This window comes from Doryrhamphus excisus, linkage group LG20 (genome assembly GCF_037039965.1).
Source record: "Doryrhamphus excisus strain RoL-2023G ecotype Guam linkage group LG20, RoL_Dexc_Guam_v1.1, whole genome shotgun sequence".
NCBI classification, from domain to species: Eukaryota; Metazoa; Chordata; class Actinopteri; order Syngnathiformes; family Syngnathidae; genus Doryrhamphus; species Doryrhamphus excisus.
The window spans coordinates 129610-154967 of NC_136376.1; the positions used below are offsets into that span (position 1 = coordinate 129610).

General features: G+C 48.0%; 3 protein-coding genes across 6 annotated transcripts in view; 1 reads left to right on the plus strand and 2 right to left on the minus strand.

Annotated features, from left to right (window-relative positions):
- Positions 1-10683, minus strand: part of col17a1b (collagen, type XVII, alpha 1b) — a 23342-nt gene extending 12659 nt beyond the window's left edge. The window contains exons 1-13 of one of the 4 annotated variants that reach the window (XM_058057945.2): positions 9786-10683; positions 8665-8809; positions 7936-7971; positions 7703-7810; positions 7336-7593; positions 7205-7261; positions 6906-6941; positions 6768-6818; positions 4364-4519; positions 2690-3364; positions 2137-2220; positions 2005-2070; positions 429-572 (exon numbers count right to left, since the gene is read on the minus strand). In XM_058057945.2, the coding sequence (XP_057913928.2) occupies positions 429-572; positions 2005-2070; positions 2137-2220; positions 2690-3364; positions 4364-4519; positions 6768-6818; positions 6906-6941; positions 7205-7261; positions 7336-7593; positions 7703-7810; positions 7936-7971; positions 8665-8719 (1726 nt within the window). In that variant the 5' untranslated portion in view covers positions 8720-8809; positions 9786-10683. Of the gene's footprint in view, positions 1-428; positions 573-2004; positions 2071-2136; positions 2221-2689; positions 3365-4363; positions 4520-6767; positions 6819-6905; positions 6942-7204; positions 7262-7335; positions 7594-7702; positions 7811-7935; positions 7972-8664; positions 8810-9478 lie in introns of all 4 variants that reach the window. The other 3 variants (XM_058057942.2, XM_078787260.1, XM_058057944.2) reach the window with 3 other exon arrangements.
- Positions 10684-13220: 2537 nt separating this feature from the next.
- sfr1 (SWI5-dependent homologous recombination repair protein 1) lies at positions 13221-14471 on the plus strand. Its single transcript, XM_058058913.2, has 3 exons — positions 13221-13473; positions 13573-13929; positions 13993-14471. Exons 1-3 carry the CDS (start codon positions 13405-13407, stop codon positions 14179-14181), a joined length of 615 nt encoding a protein of 204 aa, XP_057914896.2. The 5' UTR covers positions 13221-13404; the 3' UTR covers positions 14182-14471.
- cfap43 (cilia and flagella associated protein 43) lies at positions 14407-25278 on the minus strand. The gene is made up of 21 exons (XM_078787251.1): positions 24224-25278; positions 24059-24136; positions 23862-23987; positions 23691-23795; positions 23504-23620; positions 23281-23436; positions 21134-21340; positions 20959-21045; positions 19564-19644; positions 19365-19493; positions 19180-19299; positions 17955-18062; positions 17807-17893; positions 17650-17738; positions 17459-17582; positions 17260-17372; positions 16550-16709; positions 16317-16481; positions 15159-15236; positions 14934-15087; positions 14407-14663 (listed from the first exon to the last, which is right to left on the minus strand). Exons 1-21 carry the CDS (start codon positions 24272-24274, stop codon positions 14488-14490), a joined length of 2511 nt encoding a protein of 836 aa, XP_078643377.1. The 5' UTR covers positions 24275-25278; the 3' UTR covers positions 14407-14487.
- Positions 25279-25358: the final 80 nt, after the last annotated feature.

Sequence of the window (25358 nt, forward strand, 5' to 3'; positions counted from 1 at the left end):
TCTTGGTAGCAACAGACTGAAGCACGGCTCCTTTCCTACGGCTGTGAGGAGGCTGCTGTGGGAACCGCTGGCACTTCAACCACTCAACCTCTGACCTCCTGCAACATTTCACATTCCCACCGTTTATTATTCATATTTGTCGCATTGCATTTGGATTTATTATTCATATTTGTCGCATTGCATTTGGATTTATTATTCATATTTGTCGCATTGCATTTGGATTTATTATTCGTATTTGTCGCATTGCATTTGGATTTGTCTTCAATTTGTGACTACAAGACGTTGCCATTCCAAAACGCTTCAAATCCAATCCAGTGAAATAACGACCACATTGCTTCGGAAATGCAGCCTAGAGTCTAAGGAAGACGTTGGGAAAGAGGAATCAGTGGAGATGATTGACACTTTGCTGTCCAAGCGTCCCAACGCACCTCCTCCTGTAGTTCTGCTGAACTGCTTGCCGCTGTCTTTGGCCAAAACCAGCGTGTCCGTCTCCCTCTTTCCCGATAGATTCTCCTTGTCCGAGTTGACGAACATGTAGTCTCTGTACGCGTCCTCATTCTGGGATCTCGCCGCTGGAAAGCACAAGCATGTACAAGCGTGTCAGCAACAGCGTTAACTGAGGTGCTTCCCATGGGCGGGATCGGGAAGCTCCAAATGGGACGTATTGAGGAGTCACTATTATCACAACTATCCATTTATTTAACGATATGATTATATCACAACTTACAGGACCTCCTGAGGTGATTTATGGCGTATTGGGAATGCAGTGGAAATTCATGTGGAACATCCTTCTATTCAAAGCATTTGATTGGGAATCAGACACAATAATCATTCCTTGCATCTCCAGACGAGGGAGGTCTCGGTGTATCTGACTACCAAATTCCTCCACTGCACCAGTGGACGAGACGGCAGACCAGCCAGTCGACTGCCAAGGACGTAAGCTCATATTCAATAGCAAGTCCCAATGGAAAGAAAATGTCAATATTCCCGGACAGGGAAAGTAAGCAAAAAGAAGATTGAAAATGAAAATGAGAATGACGAACGCATCAAGGCAACCTTTAAGATGCCAGCGTGCTTGCCAAGTGACGTCAGGTATTTTACCAGGCCGGCCATGAGGGAAGCGGCACCCGTCAGCAGGGATGCATGGCTGCTGCATGGCTGCTGCATGGCTGCTGCATGGCTGCTGCATGGCTGCTGCATGGCTGCTGCATGGCTGCTGCATGGCTGCTGCATGGCTGCTGCATGGCTGCTGCATGCAAATATTGCAGTAATAACGCCAGTCATTCCAACGGGCTGTTTACCTGCATCCTTCTGGGAAAAAGGTCAGGAACATCAAGGGAGCCAAGCAGACGACATAAAAATAAAATGGCTAACAGAGACATTAGCATCTAACAATAACAGATCATTGAAGTGGACAAATGGACTTTTAAGGTAAGGTAAGGTAACATCTCATCTTATCTCATGTAAGGTAACATCTCATCTCATCTCATGTAAGGTAACATCTCATCTCATCTCATGTAAGGTAACATCTAATCTCATCTCATGTAAGGTAACATCTCATCTCATCTCATCTCATGTAAGGTAATATCTCATCTCATGTAAGGTAATATCTTATCAATGTAACGTCACTGATGCCCAGGGAGCAAAATGCTAGCTATAACTTGTCTTTCTATATTTGTTGATGAATACTAGTCAACGTAGCCAAGCTTGAAACAGCCATCATTGACTCGCTCATTCATTCATTCATTTATTCATGCATTCATGTCTGAAAAGGCACCATGAAGTCAGGGAACCATGCAGGAAGTGCCATGGAGCGAGGGACGACTGGAGACGGAAATCAGACGTCTTTGAGCTTGGCGAGGCGCTATGACCTTCTCGTTGCATGCTTTCACGTACGCAAGCACAAGGCTACGAACTTTGGATGACATCATTGCTAAACTTGACCATGTGCGTGATAACCATTGAAGGTGCGGCATCGTGCCACCAGAGGGAGCTAAAGCTTACCTGACGAGACTCCAGGTGCCGCCCCACCACCAACGATGCCGGACATATTTTTCTGAACTCCATAACCTGTTGGGAGACATCCGGTGAGGATGACTACATCGTGATGAAGTATGATGCAGCCGAGGACTCTACCTGCCATGTTGGCGTTGGCGTTGCTTCCGGCGGCCATTCCGGCGCCGCCCCCTGTTGGCGCCAAATTGTTCTGAAAGCCATAAACTGGAAAAGGAATCCAAAAGAAACATTTTGTTGTTAAAGGCCCAAAGTAGTTCTTTATGAAGAAAAATACATCTCTCATTTTCTTATTGGATGTGAAGGTCATTTCTATGCTCCTGCAGTGTTACGTCATTTCTTGACCAACGGGTGCTTAGCATGGTCAAAGTAATACTATGTAAAAAAAAAAACATAGTAATAATCATTGAAGAAGCATCATTAGCAGAGTTGATGAAACACCACCATCGTCATCGTAAACATGCAACTTATTGATTTATTCTATCTTGCCTCATGGATGAACTATATTCCAGCTGAGTGTGGTTATGGAGTATTCAGGAGATTCAGGAGTATTCACAACGCGTCAAAAGAATCATTCCAATAAAAGACAGAAGCACCAAATGAAATGAGAAGCTTATAATAAGAATAACAAAACAATAAAAACAATAACAAGAAAGGATGATTAAAAAGTGCTGACCTGATAGTGAAGGTGACGTGATACCAGCCGGCGCCATGTTGTTGGCGTTGGCCTGGGGTAACGTGTAGCCGCCGCCGGTGCCGCCCACCGCCACGGCGCTGGTGGCGGTGGCGGAGGAGGGCAGCGTGGAGGTGGGCCAGGGAAAAGACGGCACCACGCTGTCCAGCGTGGAGGAAGCGTACCGCGCTGACCTCACCGTGGAGTCGTGGACGCCCGACTTCTGGCTGATACTGTACTGGCTTGATCTCACACCAGTATCGTACTGGCCCGACCTCAGACTGCCATCATACTGGGACGATATGACACCAGTATCGTACTGGCCCGACCTCAGACTGCCGTCATACTGGGCGGACCTCACGGCGCCAGTCATGGGCGGCAGGTCTGTGTCTGGTTTGATGCCGTCGTTATACTGTCCTGACCACAAAGCAGTATCATACGATACCGACCTTACGCCACTATCGTACTGGCCCGATTTCCCAGCTGTGCCGTACGTCGCTGATCTGACGCCGGTATCGTAGAGTCCTGGTCTCCCTCCTTCACTGTAGTGTGCCGACTGAACGCTGCCTTCGTACTGGCTGTTTTTCCCCACCGTAGCGAAGCGCTCACGTTCACACAGGCCGCTGGTGTCCACCGCGTGGAAACCCTCCCTTGTGACGCCAGAACCGAACGTCAAAACTGCAGAAGACAGAAACGAGGTCATCAATCGTCAAAATGATCCTTAGAATGGAATCAGCCTGCTTTGCTCCGTTTGGCCACAAGGGGGCGAGCAGGGTCTCCTTCCAGGGAACGATTGCTAATTCATTGGTTAAAAGCAAATCACAACAGAGCAGCCAACAACATGCGACAAGCACCACGGAGCTCGCTGGAGAAGGTCCACACAATCCCTGCCCACCAATCATCCATATGCTGGAGCCTATCCCAGCTGGGAGGAACATGCAAACTCCAAGTCTCTCCAAGCGGAGATTCCAACCCAGGTCTTCCCATCTCCCGACAGCGTGGCCTACATGCTAACCACTGATCCACCAATCGGTATCAGCCCCTCATATGCCTTCCATGGCCATCACCATACTACTACGGATACCTGGAGCCAAGGCACCGCCATCATTGATAATATTTCACTTGTATTCAATAATCATTCAATAATTCATAATATTATGATTCTAATAGATCCCTGATGTCAGCAGCACGGTGGAGATCTGGGTTGGAATCTCCATTTGGCCATCTCTGTGTGGAGTTTGCATGTTCTCCCCGTGGCTTTTCTCCCGGTACTCCGGTTTCCTCCGACATTCCAAAAACATGTTCGCTTCATTGCCCACTGTGAATAGTCCATAGTATGAATGTCATGTACAGTCTGGACCCTGACAGTCCAGGCTGGAAAACACTTAACCAGTCAGCTGGGATAGGCTCCAGCATACCCCCTTGAGCCTAGTGAGGACAGGCGGCATGGACGGATAGACGGATATGTGGATGGATGGACGGATGGACGGATGGACGGATGGACAGACGCATCGATGGATAGATGGGTGGATGGATGGACAGGTGGGTGGATGGATGTGTGTGTGTGTGCGTGTGCATGTGTGTGTGAGCGACTAACATGCAGTTATAGTAAACCCACAGTGGGAGGGAGGCATGCAAGCCGAGTGTGCAAGTTTGGGGTGGGGGGGGGTGAAATACCTGACTGAGAGGCTCTAGAGGTCACAGAGATGGTCTGGGTCTCCACACTGGCCTGCTTAGGGCCACCCAAGATGGCCGAGGTGCTGGAGGAGCGGGTGGGGCTGGCGCTGCTGGAGCGGACCTTCAGTAGCTTCTTGACGTCGTCTAGCTCCGCCCCTGCAGACACACATTATATACAGTATATATACATACGTGTATATGTGTATATACGTATATATATATATATATACATACGTATATATATATGTACAGTGTGAATATATGAATATATATATACATAAGGTACAGTATGAATGTGTGTATACATGTGTGTATATGTATGTACTAGGTTTGGGCAAAATGGACGATAGCATATATCAGAATATCTTTAGGATGTATAATGATATAAATATAATATCAAATACACGGGAAATGGGGGATGACATGATCTGTGAGTGGAGTTAGCAAGCTAGTTGTTGGACCACCAGTGTCCTGTGAGGTGAAGCCGGGGGGGTCAGGGATGTACGGGATGTACGGGATGCACAGGATGTACGGGATGCACGGGATGCACGGGATGCACGGGATGCACGGGATGCACGGGATGCACGGGATGCACGGGATGTACGGGATGCACGGGATGTACGGGATGTACGGGGTAGGACCGCTGTCAGCGTCGCCGCCTTCGCTCCACTCGTGCTGGCGGGCAGCGCTTCTGGGTGGAGTGATGGTAACGTGGTTGTAGCAACACACAGTGACTCCATTTCTGCATTTTATATGGAGCCGAGTTTCTGCTGCTGTGGGTTCGGTAACCATGGTGACGACAGGCTTTCCTTCACGTGACACGCGTACCGGTCCTGCTGCAGCAGGGCGGCTAACGGACAAGGGAAAGAAGTTTTGAGCGACTATGTTGTGAACCTTGACAAGCTGTGGGAAATACCTGAATGGGTTTCCTTTTATTTCACTCATCTTTAATGGGGCTGCTACCAAGCCAACATGAGCTTTTTTTAATCATCAGGTTGAAGAATGCGATTGGCCAAGAGGGAAGGGAATGACCAAGGAGGTAAGACGGGTGACCAGAGGGAGACGAGGGGCACAGATGAGGCGAGAGAGGGAGGTGACAGCGGAGGTGCAGCAGCTGGAGGATTGATCTAAAGTTCTCCATTTTTGTTGATAGATAGTTGACACAAAGGCAAAATCAATTGAGTGGAAGCTGCCAGTCTTGCTAGCTCGTGCTTGAACACAATCGCAATGAACTAGTGTGTCATTGTGGCATCAATACGTAATACAGTGCCAAGTACGCCACAGTGGGTGCCACGTATTTACTGGTAACAATCTGGCTAACCTTTAATGGACGTCAGCCTCTACCCAATTGCTACCAAGTCTTACCCAACTGTCATGCCAGCGTTTGTCGTGAAGGAAGATGTAGTCACCCATGCCATTCCAACTGCATATGGAGACATTTTTATCACACTCTAGTTTTGTTTCGGCAGACATGGGGCAAACACCACTCTTAATTTGAAGGACGGTCACGGAAGTATAGTCCATGTGTGGAGACTGTCTATTTATGGCTAAGATGAGCTACTTTCAAAAATAAACCTGCTTCTCGTACCCCCACCTTAGTACACTCGTAAAAAACATTAGAACATCCTAACCACTATAGCAACACAATATAATGTGGTAGTATGAGATCGGTGAGGTAGTACGAGAGCGGTGTGGTAGTACGAGAGCGGTCTGGTAGTACGAGAGCGGTCTGGTAGTACGAGAGCGGTGAGGTAGTACGAGAGCGGTGAGGTAGTACGAGAGCGGTGAGGTAGTACGAGAGCGGTGAGGTAGTACGAGAGCAGTGAGGTAGTACGAGAGCAGTGAGGTAGTACAAGAGATAGATGAAAAGTAGGAAGTAAAAGTAGTTTCCCTGAAGTGAAAAGAGGATAATACAAAGCATATGTGTGTGGAATCGGACACCCTGGTGTGGGGGCGAGAGGGGGGGGGGGGGTTCCTCGGGCAGCTGGAAGAAGATTGGTACGTCTAGAAGAAGCACTTTTTTGCAGAGTGAAATCCATGAGACGTTCTTCCTGCTAGAAGTGATTCCTGACGCGGGAACGCCGCCGTGTTGCAGGGGTGAAGTCAGGATGGGACGGGTGCAATTACTGTCATGGAAGTGCAGGGGGCGTGATCCCAGCCATAAAGCAGGGAGGCTGCCGAGCTAAGCTGCCATTAGGCGTGGACAAAGGCCAACTCGTGCACGTGTCGTGGCCAGCAAACACGTGAGAAAGGGTTTCCCCTGTGGGATCATCTGGAACTATGAGATCAGCAGAAGTCAGGAAAACTTGAGCGCACCCCCACCCCATCCTCAGGGTCCCACAGCCAAAGTAGATGCTTGGTGGCTTTGCGGTGCATTGCCTGACGAGGAAGAAGATATACTCACATCTGCCGGCCGTGGGAGAGGCGCTCTGCAACCTGGCCCGGATCTCGCTCTCTGAGCCAAACCACCAAAACACAAAAGGAAATCCACTTTTCAAAGGTGCGGGTGTTGAATGGCTGAAGAATGATGAGTAGTCAATACCTCTGCTCTCACTTCTCCCTCTGGTGCCGCTGGAGCCTGGAAAGTCCAAACACACTGAACAATGAGGACACTCCATCTGTGGGCGGTCGTCACAATGCTAGCAGGGACACTCCCGTACACCCCCCCCCCGTACATAGAACATGTGCTGTGTCGGACCCCATGATCCACAGGGGTACATCCTGAACCAAAATGTTGGCAAAAGGAATACATGACGGGTGTGCCAATGATTTCTTATCAGTTGACTAAACCACAGATTGTGTGTGAGCGTAGAGGTTCCACTCTGTAAAAAAGAGACTTACAGTAGATCCCGTAGTCTTTGCGTGCAAAGTCCGGGGAGGAATTAGCACTGGAACTCCCTGGAAGAGACAACAGATCATCATCAACAATCAAGCGTGTCCTCGTGTGTCCTTCACCTCCTGCCTCAGCTCACCCTCGTAACCCCCCGAGCGGATGCTGGCCGTGTGCTTCCTGTCAGAGGAAGAGACGGCGGCAGCCTGGCCTCTCTTCCCGCCGCCCGATGAGCCCACCTTGGACACAGAGCTCACCACGTAGCCGCCTCCGCTCCCGCCGGCGTAGCCCTCCCCATCCAGGTAGCCACCCGCGCCATCGTGTCCTCCCCCGGCAGTGTCCCCTGCCAGATAAGCCCCCGGGGAGGAGCCATAGCTGCTGCTGCTCACGCCCACGGACGCTGCAGGGACCACATGGGCGACACGTTGGTGAGGGATCGTTCTTAACGGCTGATGCTGCTCAGCCGTAGGACGCGTTCGTCCACGCTGCTGTGGCGAGTAAAGGCTGACATGAAGTGAAGTACGTGGTGCTGCTCTTCTGAGTGAAGACGTTCTTCTCCAAGGCCGGCCCGCCGCCGCCGCTGGCCATGTTCCTGTGATTTGATCCCGCCGTTCCCTCTGGCAACCAGAAGACACACAAGCAAAACAAGGAGAGACATGACTCATGGGGCCGCACGCTAGTAATTACTGCATCAGGCCTTGGCTTCCAGCGTCATGCGGGACCAGGACTTGGCCACACTCACTTGGCGGGAGGGTCGTCACTCTGCCCGTGGACTCCGCTGGTCAAGCACACAAACGAGGAACATCATTAGACACGGAAGAATCCATTCCTTATCAGGAGGTGTGGACGTTAGCATCAACGCTGGACCATCATGACTCATGAGTCCTCAATGCATCCTAGTCGCCTAAAAATCTGTCAGGGAAGCATCCTAGTCGCCTAAACATCCGTCAGGGAAGCATCCTAGTCGCCTAAACGTCTACAGGGAAGCGTCCTAGTCGCCTAAACGTCTACAGGGAAGCATCCTAGTCGCCTAAAGGTCTACAGGGAAGCATCCTAGTCGCCGAAACATCTGGCAAGGAAGCATCCTAGTCGCCTAAACGTCTACAGGGAAGCATCCTAGTCGCCTAAACGTCTACAGGGAAGCATCCTAGTCGCCTAAACGTCTACAGGGAAGCGTCCTAGTCGCCTAAACGTCTACAGGGAAGCATCCTAGTCGCCTAAACGTCTACAGGGAAGCATCCTAGTCGCCTAAACGTCTACAGGGAAGCATCCAAGTCGCCTAAACATCTGGCAAGGATGCATCCTAGTTGCCTATACATCTGGCAAGGAAGCATCCAAGTGTATACTGATACTTTAACCCTGGAACAGATCATTTCTATTTCCGTTTCGTCCAATGAGAGGCTGGCCACGTGCGTCTAAGCTGAAGAGGTTTCCAAACGCAGCCAACAGAATTCCAGTGAAGAAAGCTCACCCTGCTGGTCTGCCAAGTCTGCTGAGAAGTCCACCGGTCTGCTCAGCCCGTCCATCCCATCTTATCTGTTGACACGATAAGCGCTTGCTTGGAGCCGTTAGCCTGCCAGATGTTCCTCAGCAATGAGGCTATAAATCATCTCATGCTGGGAAAACAGCACAACAATCACAAGATTCACTTGGGAAGGTCACGAGGCGACATGGGAGGAATAAATACACACTTTTCTCCACTTTCTCTCCTTCTGATATAAGAGGAATAAATACAGACTTTTCTCCACTTTGTCTCCTTCTGATATAAGAGGAATAAATACAGACCTTTCTCCACTTTGTCTCCTTCTGATATAAGAGGAATAAATACAGACTTTTCTCCACTTTGTCTCCTTCTGATATAAGAGGAATAAATACAGACTTTTCTCCACTTTGTCTCCTTCTGATATAAGAGGAATAAATAAACTTTTGTCCACTGTCTCCTCTAAGAAACAATCTCCACCAACAGAAGCAAGCATAGGCTCCAAGCCGACGCTTTTCCCGGTCAGGGACAAAACAGGCACATCCCGAGCTGTAAAAGTGAAATGTCAGGAAGGGGAAGGGTATACGAGCAGCACCTTCACCCCAGCGACGAGCCACGACAACACAGCACAAAGCAGCATTATTCCAAGTGTGGACAACAAACACACAAAAGTCCATTGAGTCGCCACACCCTGTGGATAAATCCCCCCCCCCCCCGTGCTGAAAACATGCAAGCATCCTAACTTCCACCCTGAGCCCTCAAAGTCAGCTAAGAAGCCCAACCTTAAGTTTGCCTCCTAACTTACCTGGATGGAGAAACCATCCTAAGGGGGGTGTACAAAGTCAACTAAGGGGTCTTATCCAAACCTCCATGTAGGAATCCATCTCCAAGCACTGAGGTCAAGCGGTGGAATATATTTAGGAGGGATGTAAATAGCCCGGGAAAGTGCATGTAAAAGTATCCAGAGATCATGGTAACAGACTAATTATAAAGATGCCAGAGGAGGAGACGCGAGCAGAAAAAGGAGAAGCATTTAGCGAGTTATGGTCATAAAAGCACAATCATCAGCCAGCAGCAACGTCCAGCTTTGGTGGGTCCGTTAGGATCCGTACCTCGGAGTCGGACAGTCAATCAACACCTCCTGAGGGTTGCAGCGTGTTCGCTGGACTTCCTCAAAGTCCTGTCCGTTTTGCCACAAGTTTCCTCGGGTAAAAAAAGTTAGCATGCGGCCGCGCCCTTCGGCTGGTTGGCAGGCGGACAGGTGTAGCAAGAAAAGTGCTCCAAAGTCCCACAGCCCCACAGGACATTTGAACGCGTCAGCCTGCAAACTTGAAAACATGCACAGGAGGAGGAAGTCCCGCAACTCCCATTTTTTATGTCGGGGAGGGGGTGGGAACCTTTTTTTCTATCTTTTTATTAGACTTGTGAGGAGGGATTGTGGGAAAAAAAGTCACGGTGTTCCAGCTGGCTGACACGTGCTGCACAGGGAATCACTATACATATATCACTATACAGGCTTTACATTGGACCCACTCATGATATCACTATACAGGCTTTACATTGGACCCACTCATGATATCACTATACAGGCTTTACATTGGACCCACTCATGATATCACTATACAGGCTTTACATTGGACCCACTCATGATATCACTATACAGGCTTTACATTGGACCCACTCATGATATCACTATACAGGCTTTACATTGGACCCCCTCATGATATCACTATACAGGCTTTACATTGGACCCCCTCATGATATCACTATACAGGCTTTACATTGGACCCACTCATGATATCACTATACAGGCTTTACATTGGACCCACTCATGATATCACTATACAGGCTTTACATTGGACCACTCATGATATCACTATACAGGCTTCACATTGGACCCACTCATGATATCACTATACAGGCTTCACATTGGACCCACTCATGATATCACTATACAGGCTTTACATTGGACCCACTCATGATATCACTATACAGGCTTTACATTGGACCCACTCATGATATCACTATACAGGCTTCACATTGGACCCACTCATGATATCACTATACAGGCTTTACATTGGACCCACTCATGATATCACTATACAGGCTTTACATTGGACCCACTCATGATATGACTAATCATTACATATACTTTCCATTGGAACCAATCAATGATATGACTAATCATTACATATACTTTCCATTGGAACCAATCAATGATATGACTAATCATTACATATACTTTCCATTGGAACCAATCAATGATATGACTAATCATTACATATACTTTCCATTGGAACCAATCAATGATATGACTAATCATTACATATACTTTCCATTGGAACCAATCAATGATATGACTAATCATTACATATACTTTCCATTGGAACCAATCACTGATCAATGATTGTGCTTCTTGTCATGACACATGTGCCTGACCAACCAAAGTGAAGGACAGATCCCAAGAGGACGCTGATGGAGACGGAAGAGGTCATATCTTGTCTTTGCGGCGTTGACATGCGACCCCAGCATGCGAGAGATGAGGCTTGATGCGGGTAAAGAATATACTTATTCTCCAGCACCCCCGCGACCCTCGTGAGGATAAGCGGTAGAATATGAATGAATGAATACTGTGAATACGTTATTATCTTGCACTGCGCAGCCAGACCCATTCATGTTCTATGGTTATCATCACATTTTGCCAGCACCAGTGCCCTTCAATGCAGGCATCACCAATAAAGAGAAAAAAGCCAAAGGAAAAGGAGAAGATGCTGGCAAGAACATTTGCATCCCACATGATGATGGTTTGATACTAACTGCTCCTATCAGCTTTCCAACATAGATTGTTTCTCTGCGGTGTGTGGGGCGGGGGGATCCCGCCCCGGCCCCACCCATCCACGCAGTGCTGACCACCACTCGCATGACTCACCGCCAGCGTGACTGGGTTCTGCTCCACTGATGGAAAACAAATGGCCCCGAGCACAGGAGGAGGGACTCCACTCACATCTATGTGCAAGCTCCAATTATGCGGGGGAGGGGGGGGGGGTAATTCAATGGAGAATTCCTTGGCTGTGGAAAGAAGGTGGACAGATTAACAGTTTGGTTTTTTTTAGCAGATGAAATGTGAAGTTTGCATCAACACAGCAAGCGGTCCAAAGGTTGGATGCAAGGCAATGATTGACTGATTACTGTCTCAGCCAACATGTAAACTGATTAGGATGCCCAGGGGGGGCACTTCTATCTACGCCTAGCATGCTGCATTCACAGACACACACACGCAGGAATGCTGCAATGCTTTGTAACCACCCCACCGTGCTGGAAGGCTTTGTAACCACCCCATCGTGCTGGAAGGCTTTGTAACCACCCCATCATGATGGAATGGTTTTAGTGAAACCTCCACCCCATTGTGCTGGAATGCTTTGCAACCACCCCACCGTGCTGGAAGGCTTTGTAACCACCCCATTGTGCTGGAACGGTTTTAGTGAAACCTCCACCCGATTGGGCTGGAAAGCTTTGTAACCACCCCATTGGGCTGGAATGCTTTGCAACCACCCCATTGGGCTGGAATGCTTTGTAACCACCCCACCGTGCTGGAATGCTTTGCAACCACCCCATTGTGCTGGAATGCTTTGCAACCACCCCACCGTGCTAGAAGGCTTTGTAACCACCCCACCGTGCTGGAATGCTTTGCAACCACCCCATTGTGCTGGAATGCTTTGCAATCACCCCATCATGCATCATGCTGGGGTGGTTACACGTCTCTCAGCAAGATGAAAACAGGAGCTCTCTTGTTTTTGTAAAGTCACACCCTGACTAGGCTGGGATTATAGAGCAGGCTGACACCAATCTTTGGATGAAGTCATCCCAGGTCCAGGATCAATGACTGGCAGGAAGAACATCGGGGATAACACAAAAGTGAGAAAAAGTAGGACGTGGGCAGCCTACCTGGCATCCGAGAGCAGGCTTGGCATGAATTCTCCACTATTTATGGCTGGCGAGCACACACACCTGTGTTTGATGAAGAGTTGGCACACTCACTCGCATCTCACATTGCTTCTAGATTCCCAAAAAGCCACTCCTTTTCCATGTGGTTACTCAGAAACTCCAAATGGGGGCCTGGAACTAAGGGTATAGGACTAAGGATAAAGGTTAAATGTTGACTCATTTGTGTAAATAATCTACAAGTCTATCATACAACAATCTTCCAAACAGACAGAGGATGATGCTGAACAAGAAGAATTCATCTAAATCCGATGATGAGAAGCGTTGACTCGCCTCGTGACTCTTCCTTAGTCAAGCGTCTGACAACACTCCATGGAATTTAGTGGCTCATACAAGATATACTTGACAAAATACGTTAAAAGTATGCCAAACGTCATTGGATAAAAGCATATGAAATACTAATACACTAAACTATACTACTATGAATGTACTATAATACTGATAAATGGAAATTGATCTTTGTGAGCGAGAACTGAAAATAGCAACACGAACTGCAAATCCCGTGAGCCTTCACTTCGTTACGTCATCACAGTCCAACCAATCACATGCTTTGGAGGGTTTCCGAACCCCAAAACACGGAAACGCAGAAAACAGTTTCCATTGACGTCGCCTTCTCTGATTTAAGGTTTTCCATAAGTTCGTTTCAGTTGTTAATTTGGCTAACTGTCGCTAACATTATGAGGGAGGGACGCTTGGTTAGTTCTTGTTTCATGGGGGTCACGGCGGAGAATGTCAAATAAGTTAGCGTGTAGTTCTCGGTCAGTTTTGGAGAGCAGCCCTATTGAAGCCAATGATACGGTAAACCATTATCATTGTTTTTAACAGCATAGGATGGCTTTGTTCGGTGATGAATAGAACATTATGTTGATGATTATGCTTTGCTTGTCGCCTCTGCAGCCTCCTTGGAAGATGAGCTGCTCCCTGAAGGAGCGTCTGAGGAGGTCACGGCGCTCCTTCACCTCGCCTTTCGCCGTGGCCAAGCGCCTTTGCGTGGAGGAGGATGGCCCGGTGCTTCCAGCACATTCCCAGATAGCGCACAATAATAATACAAGCGCTCCACTTGTCAGCCTGTCTGCTGGCGTCAATGGACAGGAAGTCAGAGCCGGGAGTGAAAAGTTCTCCGCAATGATTCCGGGATGCGTGGGCGGTCATTCTGAAGACTTTGCACAGCAACGGGAGCGACTCAGCAGGGAGGTGAAGGACAAGACGGAGACCTTACGTCGACTTAAGATGGTGAAGATGTACAGACGCAAGGTGGGTCACTTCAGATGGCCTCTCCCGATCACTACTCACCTCCTGTTGTCCTCCACCCTCTAGAATGACCTCACACAGCTCCAGACCTTGATCGACAAGTGGCGGCATTGTGCCCAGGATGCACTGTATCAGCTCCAGTCCGACGTCCCGGTTGATGGACGCAAGGCCGGCCTGTCCGAGCTCATCGACCTCTTTGGACTGGATGACAAAATCCTGCACTTTGACCGCACAGAAGACGATTTCACTTCCTGAATGTGCTCTCAAACACACCCACGAGGTTGACAAAGAAAGCTTGGAAGTCCACCACAATAAGGAAGTCATCTTTTACGGGTGTAAAAATCACTCCACAACTGCTCTTCTCTTCAAAGGCTGGAAGGAGCAGGGTGACTTCCTTCCTACAAATGTTGACATGAATGAAAGAATGATGGTGTTCTACCTTAGAGGTCCCACTGAAGTCCAAATGATGCTTGGGAGAAAATGATGTTTATTTCACGTTGTAGGTGAGGGCTACTCAAGTCAACTGGAAATAAAAGCTGCTTGTCTGACTGTTGCCAAGTCTCAGTTGTACTTGAGTTGGACCAGCGAAGGGTAGTTCCTCATTCCCAAACGTTGGGCCTCGGCGCTAAGGAAAGCCAGTTTCTCTGCCTGGATTCTGGCCGTGTCCTTCAGCTTCCGCAGCAGCAGAACCTCCTGGTAGCGCTGCTCAGTGTTCACCGCCTCGTTCGCCTCCATAGCTGGAAAAGCCAGAAGACCACTATGAAGCGGAAGTGTCATGCTGCACGGTTGGCGTATCGCAATCGTAGACAAGTCTGCCTTTTCCTCTTCCAGAGCTCTACCGAGCTGCACCAGTTTATGTTCATGCAGCATCCCACAGCTGCACACCTGGCTGGGTTGCGCGTGAAAGCCAGAGGTGGATAAATAAACATCTCTGTGCTAAAGAGGCTTCTAAAGTACCCGAGAAGGTAGAATATTGCTGGGAAGGCTTTGTGCCAGCATTGCTTTACCTGACGCCTCACTGATGTGTCTCATCTGGGACACGGTCACATGCAGGTCCTGGATCTGCTTGTCCAAAGCGGCGTTCTTGTGTTCCTTCATGGCGGCCTGAGCGTGGAGATGTCTGATAGTTTGTTTGCGATGCTTCACGTCCTTCAAATACGTCTTTTTAAAAAGCATAGAAACACAACATTAGCAGCCTTGGCCTTTGACAACATGAAGGCGTCTCGTGTCACCTTCTGCTGCAAAGCCAAAGTCTCCTTCATGGACGTAGCCTGCTTGCAGACACGGCTGTCGCTGTCTGTTTTCAGATACTGAAAAAATACACAAAGCATGAGCGCGTCTGCCATCTTGGCGCCCAATAAACAATCAAAGCACGCTTTATGGATTGTTGATATTGTCAGCGTTCCAGCAGCTCGAACAATGACAGGAAGCGGCGCTCCTCGCTGCAGGAGAACCACCTGAACCCTTTGCCAAAGTAAACCGCCATTTGGGACTGCAGACCAGATTCTCATGCACACCCATCAGCAGGTTAAAAATAAGACGTGTGACTCATCAGCTTTATCAACTTTATGGACCTGTTTATTCTCCCAACAGCTACTGACACCCCCCACCCCCGCCCTGCCCGGCCTGGAAATGCTTTATGGTGTGGGAGGATCTCCCTGTGAGGTCTTGTTCACTTCCAATCCTGTCCCCTCCCACACGGTTTTCCATGTTTCAGTGGAGATAAAGATGCAGGCAGGGAAGGCGTTGATTGCTTCATGTTTTTGTAGACTTTATTGGGGCCCATCATCCTCACCATCCTCAACCATCCTCACCATCCTCAACCATCCTCACCATCCTCAACCATCTTCCCCATCCTCAACCATCTTCCCCATCCTCAACCATCCTCACCATCCTCAACCATCTTACACCATCCTCAACCATCTTCACCATCCTCAACCATCTTCACCATCCTCAACCATCTTCACCATCCTTCCCCATCCTCAACCATCCTCAACCATCTTCACCATCCTCAACCATCTTCAACCACCCTCACCATCCTCAACCACCCTCACCATCCTCAACCATCTTCACCACCCTCACCACCCTCAACCATCTTCACCATCCTCAACCACCTTCACCATCCTCAACCACCTTCACCATCCTCAACCATTCTCACCATCCTCACCCCTTCTCAACCATCCTCACCATCCTCACCATCCTCAACCCTCATGTGGGACATCATCACACGTCCCCCCCTGCAGCTAAGAATGCATGTGATGGGACACACCTGGAGGGCCGTCATGTGAGCTGCGCGTGGAGCACATTGTTACGCCAAGAACTACCTTGCTGGCGTAGTGCCACCTGGCCACACCATAAGGTCAAGCGTGGTGGCGCTATTGAACACCCACCTCTTTGTGGTCCTCTGTGAGGCGCAGCATCTGGATGTCCCGTTCTTTATTTTGGAGGTCCTCTATCTGCATCCTCCTCATGGTGTTATCCCACTCCACCTGGATGATGCCCTTACGGAAGTCTTTGGTCTGCACCAGCATGGCTATCTTCTGCTCGCCCAGGCTCTGATCAGACCAAACGTTAACATTTGTATCCATCATCAGAAAGCTGAGGTGGGGCGGTGTCTACTGACCCTTATGGTCTGATTGAGGTCTTCCACCACGGTCCTGTGGAGAAGAATGGAGTCGCTGTAGTCAGGTATGAGATCTGTGTTGGTCACCTCCACCTGGCCCTGTTTGAGTAGGAACTGGACCATGATGTCCTTCAGGAAATGCTTCTTCTCCTCACGCAGACTTGATGGATACAACACAGGAAGAACGCTCACAACATTGGGTGCATTAACTCATTAACCTCTTGCCAAGAACATTGGTCAGTTTGGTGACGAGCTTTGCTGTGGTTCGCTAAATCGCTAACGTATTTGCTGCTAACATTAGCCTGCTAACATTTACTCCGCCCCCCCCCCCCCCCATTCCTAAAACATGCTAGGTTAATTGGCCACTCTAAATTGTCCATAGGTATGAATGTGAGTGTGAATGGTTGTTTGTCTATATGTGCCCTGGGATTGGCTGGCGACCAGTCCAGGGTGTACCCCGCCTCCCCCCCAAGACAGCTCGGATAGGCTCCAGCACCCCCTCGACCCTTGTGAGGATAAGCGGTACAAGATGTATACTTTACTGTATATTATAGTCTATACATATGTACAGTGTACCCAATAAAATGTAGAGTATATATACACAGTATATATATATATATATATATATATACACAGTATCTTTTTTCTCCTATAAAACATGGCGGGTATGAGAGAAAAGCAGACATATTTAAGAAGCAAGCGTCACACACTTGTCCAGCAGTTGTGTGAGGTGTTGAATTTCCTGCTGGGCAACATGGTCCTCATCCTGCTTCTGGTACAGGGTCGCCTGCAGGACTGCCAGACTGGACGCTTTGGCTTTGACCTGCACAAAAGGCATGAGATATAGGATATGTATCTACCTTCTACAAACGCCCATCAGTAGAAGAAAGGTGCCGTGCGTTGCATTACATTATGCTCACTGTCTATTTTGGTTCTGCGGACTTGACAAAACTTCTCCCAAACTGTTGCGTTCAAGCCTTCTGGGATATTTCTAGGAGCATCCAATTCCTCCATGGCGTGCTTCTTCGGACCTCTGAGCAGTACAAAGACAAGAAGGTCTGTTGATGACGCATAATGCGAGGGGGGGATGAATGACCAACCTGGGTCTTCGCTTGAACAGCTTGTACAGCTGGTCAACCATGGCTTTGTGAAGACCAGGGAATTCCTTACGGAATTCTTTGTCCAGAGCCTGGAGAGACAGCACATTACGATACATACAGTAGAAACACTATTACTCGATGAACAGCTTCTACTTACTTTGTCCTCGGCGACAATGTTCTCATAGGTCTCCTGAAACAATTCCAAGTCTCTTTCAAAGCGCTGCAACTCTTCCGCCATCCTCCCCTGAAAGACAAGTGGCATTATGAGCGGAGGACCAGGAAAAGCTAAGAAATGAGGGAACCACCTTGTTTTCCAGCATTTGTCCAACTTTCAGCCGCAGCTCCTCTTCTTCGATGCCCATCACCTCTTCCATCAGCATGGAATAACTTAGAATTTTCATCTTCAGTTCTTCCTGGGAAAAACAAGCAACCCTGCTTGAGTGGTGTAAGATCCGAGCGGACAGGTTAGGTTTGTACGGCGCTTCTCAATTATGTTCTGCCATGCCCCGCCTCGGGGACACAATTAGTTTCACTCGCTTCTGGCCGTCTTCAGCTGTTCCGTGCACTACTCTGTTGCCAGATTGCTCCCTGCTCCTTGTTAGCTACTTTGTGGTCTCGGCTTCTTCCAGCAGTGGAGTGTTTAGCAACCTGCTGGCTTCTTCAGCAGCGTACTTTGTCACCTGCTGGGTTGTCTGCTGGTTCTGCAGCACCCTTTCTTAGTCCTTTTTACCTTGCTGCCATCCGTGCGAGCGCCACCTTAAGTTGAGCTAGAGCCCCGGACATTTTCATTCAACTTTGTATTTGTGTGCTTCAACTGACAGTGGTCAACCATAGGAGTACTAGATTTATAGTGTCATATATTGCCATTATCATTGCATTCATGAACAAAACAATGCAGACAGTAATATTGATGCACAGCAGAGGAACTGTGGTATTGTAGGAGGAAGTCTGGAGAGACAGAGAAGTATGTTCAAGTGGGGAAGGACATGTATAAGGACCGGAAGACAGTGGGAAGATGTGCTGAGGATGCTGAGGTTCTCATTGGGAGTGACCAGGATGGATAGGATCAGGAAGGAGGGACAGTACATGTTAGAGGCCTAAGAAGTCAGAGAGGCCGGACTGAGATGGTTGGGACATGTCCAGAGGAGAGAGAGTGAATATGTTGGTAGAAAGATGCTGCCAAGTAGGAGGCATAAAGGAAGACCAAAGAGGAGGTTTATGGATGTAGAGAAGGAGGACATGACAGAGACAGGGTTGGATGGAGGAGATTGGTTTGCTGTGGGACCCCTGGAGGGAAAAGTCCACAGAGAAAGAAGGAGATCTGCAGTCATTTGTAGGCCAGTTATGATCCATCCAAGTCTTTTATTGTGAGCGGCCATAAAAGGATCAAATTCGGGAATGTAAATGGCAGATGCAATGTAAACCATCGGCTCATAGCTTCACGGCTCCTTGCAGGTACCGATCCCCTCCTCGTGTGAAGGCCGCCGATATGCACGCCATCTGCTTTTTCTACACGTGTGTGTTGTTCACCTGACATATGGCCATGTCCGACTTTATTTTCCTCTCAAACAGCTTCCTCAAGCTGTCATCGAAGCGCTCGGTGGCATCTTTGGTGGCTTTCTGGAGGCCTTTGATTTCATTTTCCAGCGACTGCAGTGGCAGATCAGCAATTAGAGAAAAAACAAGATTTGCTGACGTCAGCAAATCAGGCGCACCTTTCTGTATTTGTCCTTCTCTGTGGTCAGCTCCTTGACTTTCTTTTCATACTCTTTGAAGAGCTTCTTCTCCTCCTCGCTCCACTGGTTGTTAGCTTTGGCCACAATGAACTCGGGCTGGGGGACCTCCTGTGAAGTTCATTCAGGCGTCATTTCCTGTGCTTTCTGTTATGACCTCAGATTGTACGGCGTGACCCACCGATTTCAAAATGCTGTCTTTTTTCACTTCCAGCACTCCGTCCATCATGTCGTCAAGGGCCCTGCCCCGGACGTTGTCCCTCTGAAATCCAGCAAATGATGCCTGCTCACAGCCACGTCAGCAACTGACTAACGTCCGTGTGTCTACGTAGATGTACAGCATATAGATGTACTGTACATGCCATAGGGTTTGCTGCACTGTATAGTAGGGCTGTCATTCAAGTGCACAGGTCCTGTTTGACCCCTGACCCCTGACCCCCACCGTAGTGTGAGGACACACAGCAGTGGATGTGGAGGCACGATTGAAAAGTAATACAGATAGATACAATGACCTTGCAAAGTACACGTATTCTAGATAAAAACTTTTACTGCAATAAACTGTGAGTTCATCTCTCAGCACACACACTTTGTCCAGGAACGATGAGTTCAAATTCCTTTCTAATACTGTACTGCAACTGCTCTTATCAAGAATGGAGAGTACTGGAAGTGTTTTTATGCAGTATTGGATATAGAGTACTGGATGTGTTCTTATGCAGTATTGGATATAGAGTACTGGATGTGTTCTTATGCAGTATTGGATATAGAGTACTGGATGTGTTCTTATGCCGTATTGGATATAGAGTACTGGATGTGTTCTTATGCAGTATTGGATATAGAGTACTGGATGTGTTCTTATGCAGTATTGGATATAGAGTACTGGATGTGTTCTTATGCAGTATTGGATATAGAGTACTGGATGTGTTCTTTGCAGTATTGGATATAGAGTACTGGATGTGTTCTTATGTAGTATTGGATATAGAGTACTGGAAGTGTTCTATGCAGTATTGATATAGAGTACTGGAAGTGTTCTATGCAGTATTGGATATAGAGTACTGGATGTGTTCTATGCAGTATTGGATATAGAGTACTGGATGTGTTCTTATGTAGTATTGGATATAGAGTACTGGAAGTGTTCTATGCAGTATTGGATATAGAGTACTGGAAGTGTTCTATGCAGTATTGGAGATAGAGTACTGGAAGTGTTCTATGCAGTATTGGATATAGAGTACTGGATGTGTTCTATGCAGTATTGGAGATAAGAGTACTGGAAGTGTTCTATGCAGTATTGGATATAGAGTACTGGAAGTGTTCTATGCAGTATTGGAGATAGAGTACTGGAAGTGTTCTATGCAGTATTAGAGATAGAGTACTGGAAGTGTTCTATGCAGTATTAGAGATAGAGTACTGGCAGTGTTCTATGCAGTATTGGATATAGAGTACTTGAAGTGTTCCACGCAGTTTGCATGCAAATGTCCACTAGCTTACAGGTTGGTGTGGTTTCCAGGCCAGCAGGAATTTGGAAGGACCCACAACCAGGGGTTGAAAAACCCAAATCCCATTCATTTTGGCGGCATACCTTGGCAGCCAAGCGCTTTTGCTCCTCCAGTCTTTTCTTCTCCTCCTCCTCCTGCTGTTGTGGGGTGAGGTACTTCTCTGCTCGTATCTAAAGAGGCACACAGAGATCATGGGCCTGCTGACATGGGCTTTCCGATATCATTTTCTCCATCCCATGTGGTGGGGGGGCAGCTCACCTGGGAGTGGTCCACGATGAACACCCTCTCGGGCACCTCTCTGTCGTTGAGCGAGGGCTCCCACAGGTCCTCCACCATTTCCAGCTCCTCCATGAGCTCCTTGACTTGCTTGTTCCTCTCTTTCACCCGAGCAATCTCCTGCACTTTTTGCTTGTACACGACGTCAAACTTGGTGTTGAGGGCCGTCTTGATGCGGTAGATGACATCCTGCACATTTGCACGTACAAGCCACTTCAAATCACACATGCAGGCGTCCCGCCCATTTCACATTCCACTATCAATTCCAGAATCCTTCCTAAATCAGGAATAGATGTGTCTCATTAGAGCTGCAAAAAATGAATGAATGAATGAATCATCAATTCATGACCAACTATATTGGTAGTCATCCCTCATTTAGTAGTTCATGTGTTAAGGCCATTTCCACCACAAACGATTCATTATTTAGCAATGAAAGAGCATAGTTAACATGATTAGAGCCATCTAGACATGAAATAGCACCCCTATAGTCACCTTTACACTACTATTAGCTGATATAGTAGATATACAAGGCATAGAAAATGTTTACCACCTTCTAACTTTATTAGAGCCCTCTAGACATGAAATAGCACCTCTGTCTTTTCCTCTTCTTTCCAAGATGGACAGGTTTAGCAAACGCTGCCTTTTCCTCTCCTTTCCTGTCATAGTAATATCTTAGTAATAGTGTTTCCTGAAATGCAGTATTAGTGGTAGCTCTGAAGCATCTGAGATGTCACAAGATTACAACATTACTACATATTAGTGCAGAGTTGAAGTACATGTACATGTTTTCTCCGGGTACTCCGGTTTCCTCCCACATTCCAAAAACATGCTAGGTTAATTGGCCACTCCAAATTGTCCATAGGTATGAATGTGAGTGTGAATGGTTGTTTGTCTATATGTGCCCTGGGTTTGGCTGGCCACCAGTCCAGGGTGGACTCCGCCTCTCGCCCAAGACAGCTGGGATAGGCTCCAGCACCCCCCCCGTGACCCTCGTGAGGATAAGCGGTAGAAAATGAATGAATGAATACTTTGATATAACTTCAAAGATAATCTATATCGGATGGCCTCTGTCACCCAATGAATGATCAACACTTCTATGACAATAAACTGTGTAGTATCCTACAACTTCATGCTGAGTGTAATAGAGATGAGAAACAAATACTATGATCTAATAGAGGATCCTACCACTATGGCATTGTCTCCTGTTTGTTGGGCTATGATTACAGCATGTGGATGTGTGTGGTGGGGGGTGGGGGTGGGGGTGGGGTCCAAAGGTAGAGAGCCCCACCTTTAGCAGGACCATATGTTTGTTGGGCTATGATTACAGTATGTGGATGTGGGATGTGGGGGGTGGGGGTGGGGTCCAAAGGTAGCGAGCCCCACCTTTAGCAGGACCATATGTTTGTTGGGCTATGATTACAGTATGTGGATGTGGGATGTGGGGGGTGGGGGTGGGGTCCAAAGGTAGCGAGCCCCACCTTTAGCAGGACCATATGTTTGTTGGGCTATGATTACAGCATGTGGATGTGGGATGTGGGGGGTGGGGGTGGGGTCCAAAGGTAGAGAGCCCCACCTTTAGCAGGACCATATGTTTGTTGGGCTATGATTACAGTATGTGGATGTGGGATGTGGGGGGTGGGGGTGGGGTCCAAAGGTAGCGAGCCCCACCTTTAGCAGGACCATATGTTTGTTGGGCTATGATTACAGCATGTGGATGTGGGATGTGGGGGGTGGGGGTGGGGTCCAAAGGTAGAGAGCCCCACCTTTAGCAGGACCATATGTTTGTTGGGCTATGATTACAGTATGTGGATGTGGGATGTGGGGGGTGGGGGTGGGGTCCAAAGGTAGAGAGCCCCACCTTTAGCAGGACCATATGTTTGTTGGGCTATGATTACAGTATGTGGATGTGGGATGTGGGGGGTGGGGGTGGGGTCCAAAGGTAGCGAGCCCCACCTTTAGCAGGACCATATGTTTGTTGGGCTATGATTACAGTATGTGGATGTGGGATGTGGGGGGTGGGGGTGGGGTCCAAAGGTAGAGAGCCCCACCTTTAGCAGGACCATATGTTTGTTGGGCTATGATTACAGTATGTGGATGTGGGATGTGGGGTCCATGCTGGAGATTCCCACCTGGAGCAGAACTATCTGGTTCATCTTCTGCTCTGTGGTTTGCAGGCTGAACTGGTCATAGAGGTAAGGATGCGAGAGCTCCAGCTCGGCAGAGTAGCTGCTCGCCAGTCCACTCATGGCCTCAGGGATCTCCCCTGGCTTTTGGGTCTTCTCTTTCTGTGAAGAGCATGGATGCATGTTCATTCAGCCAGTGGCTGGAAATCCAGTAAGGAAATTGGCTTACAGAGGCGGCATCCACTTCCATCTTCCTTTTACTCTCAACCTTCTTAAGCTCGTCCAGGTCTTTCTGTGGTCGCTCCTTGAGGGGGTAGTTGGTCACCTCATGCTCTGTGTGGAAGGCCTGCGCTTGGCAAACACACAATATTTGCATCCAGCTCGAAAGAAAGCGTTGATGCCTTGTGGCGTTCTACCTTCACAGCTCTGTCTTTGACCTTCAGGGAGTCCCAGCAGTCTCTCTTTAGGACGTCCCACAGGTAGCATCTCTCCCAAATTTGCATCTGGATTTCATCCCTCACCTGCCGTCAACCATCCCATCTGAGTAAAAGGACTTGTGTTGTATTACCCGGTGTGTCCCCCGTTACCCTGGCAACTTCCTGCTCCATCATAGTGTCGTGTCTCCTCTGCTTCTCATTGTCCACGTTGAATTCCTTCAGTTCCAGTCGCTCAATTTGACGAACGCTCTCATTTTCTTGGATCATCTCTTGGATCTGGGAGAATTTAGTGGTCTAGTTAGACTTTCCAGCGCCACCTTGGTCTTCACAAGGAGCTTTGAGCTTACAATGTGACGTATCTCTTCCATCTGCTCCCTTAGCTTCTCCTTTTTCTGGTGGTATTTCATGTCATCTTCTCCTGGAACCTGTGGCGTTGCAGAATGCAGAATGAATGACCATGTACAACGTGGTGGACTAAATCATCTTCAAAAACAGTCAAGAATACCGCTTACCTGGTTTTCCCATGCAGGAGACTCCTGGCTGGACTCGGTATTGACGTCCATGGATTTGCTTTACCACATCAGCATTCAAGTTCAAGTACTAAAAATACTTCAAAGAAAAGTCTTGGGAATGTTGTCCATCATCCACAATCCTGATGTCAGACATACATGAACACACGTCTCTTTTCTGCGCTTTGCAAGGGCAAGGGCAAGGGTAAGTGTAAGGGTTTGTCCTTCATAGAAACATCTACTTCATCCTCATACAGTTGGAGTTATCTCACTCAAACGTGTTTTGTGTGCTAAACAACGTTTTTCTTCGTTGTTTTTTGAAGTATTCCATTGTAACGCCTTCGTATTGAATTAGGAACGCAAATGTTCCCGCCAAATACACAAACGGATGTGAACAGCGATGACGTTGGTCAAATCTGATTATCGATTGGTCGCTATGATAGACGTCATTGTCACGCGACATCCGCCATCTTGTGTAGCACGACCTTGTTCTTTTGCGACTTTCGACGTTTTTCGCTTTCTGTGTTCTGCGCCTATTTCCTAACTGTCAGCCGAGACAAAATATTCAATTTAAATTTCTTGTATTACCAAAATACATGACTCACAAATGACTAAATGACACTCAACTTTCCTGGGTATTGCATCGCTTTGTGAATGTGGCCATTATGGTCGGACACTGTTGCTATGGCGACCAGCAGCACAACTAATGTAATTGCGTCATGAAGATGGGCTCCAGCAGACCCTAGCTAGGATCTGCGGTAGACTAAATGGATGGATGGACGACTTGTTGACTATTCTTTCATTCGTTCATAAACACAGAAAGGTACATTCCAATAGTCAAAATGCAACCTAACTTGAAAAATGCAGACAATGCCTGGAAGCAAAAGAAACAATTGTCTCAATCCAGACTGACGTAAAACAATATGTACATGTTCTCATTAAGTACACAATAACTATTTTTACGCAGGCTTTCGATGACGTCATAACAATGAAAAATCATCGGTGGTAAAGATTCTTTAGGGAGTTACTTCCATTCTAGAAGACAAAGACACAGGACAGACAAGATTCCTACCTGCGTACTATCTTAGCACCGGTCAATGCAGCCTCGCTTTATGACAACAGACATTTATTTTATTTT

Coding starts and splice junctions, on each gene's coding strand:
- cfap43 (XM_078787251.1), bottom strand. CDS start 24,274: ATGGACGTCAATACCGAGTCCAGCCAGGAGTCTCCTGCATGGGAAAAC. Junction 17,739..17,806: donor ACATTGTCGCCGAGGACAAA/GTAAGTAGAAGC, acceptor CTGTCTCTCCAG/GCTCTGGACAAAGAATTCCG. Junction 16,482..16,549: donor ACCTCAATCAGACCATAAGG/GTCAGTAGACAC, acceptor TGGTCTGATCAG/AGCCTGGGCGAGCAGAAGAT.
- sfr1 (XM_058058913.2), top strand. CDS start 13,405: ATGTCAAATAAGTTAGCGTGTAGTTCTCGGTCAGTTTTGGAGAGCAGC. Junction 13,474..13,572: donor CTATTGAAGCCAATGATACG/GTAAACCATTAT, acceptor TCGCCTCTGCAG/CCTCCTTGGAAGATGAGCTG. Junction 13,930..13,992: donor TGAAGATGTACAGACGCAAG/GTGGGTCACTTC, acceptor TCCACCCTCTAG/AATGACCTCACACAGCTCCA.